This window comes from Apteryx mantelli, chromosome 3 (assembly GCF_036417845.1).
Source record: "Apteryx mantelli isolate bAptMan1 chromosome 3, bAptMan1.hap1, whole genome shotgun sequence".
Classification (NCBI taxonomy): Eukaryota; Metazoa; Chordata; class Aves; order Apterygiformes; family Apterygidae; genus Apteryx; species Apteryx mantelli.
Window position 1 is genome coordinate 98,964,522 of NC_089980.1, and position 2,595 is coordinate 98,967,116.

The window sequence follows — 2,595 nt, forward strand, 5'->3', positions numbered from 1 at the left end:
CTAACTTAAAATCTGGGAGACCCTCAGATCCAAAGGTAATCTGGAACTGCAAGCTTGTAATGTTTTTTACCTGATGTTGGTAAAAGTAGTTTTTATTTTTTTTTTCAGTAATAGTTTAGAGAAAGTTTGAACATTATCTACAGATATGTCGCTAAGGAACCAACCCTCTATTTTTCAGAGGACAGTTTAACAGAATAATGAGGCTTCAGCCATTGACAAAACCTATCAAAACCTATTTTAACAACAAATAAATTTTGTATAATAGCCTGAGAAGGTACAAATTATCAGAACTAAGGATGAACTTTTTTTTAAGTCCTTAATCATTTTAAATTGCTTCAGCTACTGGTTATATTTCACCTTGGATGTACTCATTTCTCTTCACCCAAGAGGAAGTATCTCTCTGATCTTGTTTTTCTTTGATACAGCATTTCCATCCTTCCTTGAGGAGAAGAAATGAGCTGGGGATTCCTACGAGATCTGCTGAGTGGAGTGAATAAATATTCAACGGGAATTGGAAGAATTTGGATAGCAATTGTATTCATATTCCGCCTACTTGTTTATGCTGTAGCAGCAGAAAATGTCTGGAAATATGAACACAATGAATTTGAATGCAATACCAAGCAGCCTGGCTGTGAAAATGTCTGCTTTGACCATCTTTTCCCTGTCTCCCAGATCAGGCTTTGGGCTTTGCAGTTAATCATAGTCTCCACTCCTTCACTCTTGGTTGTTTTTCATGTTGCCTATCGAGAGACTAGGGAGAAACGACACAACCAGAAACTTTACAAAAGTCCAGGAAAGATAGATGGCGGATTGCTGTGCACTTACCTCGTTAGCCTCATTTTAAAAACAGGATTTGAAATAGTTTTTCTCGTTCTGTTCTACAAATTGTACAATGGATTCAAAGTACCACATCTTGTGAAATGTGACATGAAACCATGTCCTACTGCTGTAGACTGTTATATTTCCAAACCCACAGAGAAGATGATTTTCCTCTATTTTCTGGTGGCAACTTCAGGTCTGTGCATTGTATTAAATTTAAGTGAATTGAGTTATCTCATTTTCAGATACTCCATAAAATGTTATCTGAAGAGGTACATCAAGAAACAACAAAGCTCAGAAAGCGATTGCCACAAATTAAGAACTATTGGTCACAGCAGAACAGCAACTGCAAGACAGGTTCACAACTCCCCATCTGTGCTTCTTAATATACAAGATAAACTTGAAAAAAATGCTGCCCACTGACTTGCGAGAAGGCTAGAGAATACCCTTCTACTACGCAAGCTATGTTTGACCAATTTCTATGTTCTGATCAATGCTTCACTGCATTGAAAGGGCAGTGAAAATATTTAGATTGTTATCTAGCAAATATCCTTTCTCTATTAGCTTTTTTCTCCTTTACTTGCACAGATAAATTCACTTGTATTATATACATCATACATAGAATTATCTAGATCTGTTCATGTTGAAACAAGGTGCAGAAGCCTGACATTTTCATGAATTTGTAAAATAAATGTAGATGATTATGATAAATTGTGCTGAAACAATTGCTCCGGCAGCTGCATTTTGAATATTCTGCACAATTGCTTTGGTACAAGCAAAAGGAGGTTTTTAATGTTCAGAGCTGGAAGAACCTGGGACTGATTACCCTGAAGGGAACCTTGAATGGAAAGGGGATTTATAGCCTTTCTCAGTTGGGTGGATCTGATAAGAGTTGAAATAGCGACCAGAAAGTGTTAGTGGACAACAACTACTAGTATCTCAAAGTGAGCTTGATGATCACAAGCCCACTCCACTGGCATACTATGAAACATCTCAAAAAAGAAGAAAAAAAAAATAGACGTTTTTAACTGTAACTAAGCCCATGGTGATAAAGACAGATCTAATTATTTGGCTATATACCTCCTTCTGTAGATATTTGAGCCCTTCACAATTTTTAGGGTATTTATCATCACAACCCATCCTATAAGAAAGTATTATATCAAGGAAAAGTGCTTGCCCAACCTTGCACAGGCAGTGCTAATCCCTTTAGTAAGGCTGAAAATACTGCTAACAAGAGTAGGTCCTTCTGTAGAATTCCCTGCTATTGAAGAACCTGGGAAATCTAAAGATACTAAACCTCCACTAGAAACAAAGTAAAAAAGAATGACCTTTCCCCCCTAAAATTTCAGATTGTATTTCTTCTTAATCTGTAGAAACCTGTGATCTGTGATCTCTTGAACTCTATGCATCTTTGCTCCTTGTTATATATGTAACTTGGGCTAAAAGGAAAGCGATAGAAATTAGCAAAGAAGTATCTTTTGTTGAACCTAATAAAGTTCTGAGATAACAGAAATTAGTGCCTAAAAAGATCTATTTCAGGATAATATTCTCTTTCCATTGTTGTGAAGAAAGACCTCCTGACATCAGTGCTCAGTCTGATGAAAATACACGCTTTTAGAGAAAAACACTGCCTGGAATGAGTGGTTCTGCCTGAATCCTGAGCTGATTTTATTATTTGTGCCAGGATAAAGAGGAGGGAACAGAAGCAAAAACCTGTTAACTATCTTTTCAGTCCAAAAACCAGCTTCAGTTATAAAGCCTTACTTTAAGGAATAC

At 36.6% G+C, this 2,595-nt stretch overlaps 1 protein-coding gene across 1 annotated transcript; it reads left to right on the forward strand.

Moving 5' to 3' along the window:
• The first annotated feature begins 323 nt into the window (after positions 1–323).
• On the forward strand, positions 324–1,399 carry GJB7 (gap junction protein beta 7). The gene has a single exon (XM_013948919.2). The coding sequence runs from the start codon at positions 454–456 to the stop codon at positions 1,240–1,242; it is 789 nt and encodes a 262-aa protein (XP_013804373.1). The 5' UTR covers positions 324–453; the 3' UTR covers positions 1,243–1,399.
• The last annotated feature ends 1,196 nt before the right edge of the window (positions 1,400–2,595 follow it).

What these genes read in the sequence shown, in the direction of transcription:
- GJB7 (XM_013948919.2), top strand. Translation starts at nt 454, where the DNA reads ATGAGCTGGGGATTCCTACGAGATCTGCTGAGTGGAGTGAATAAATAT.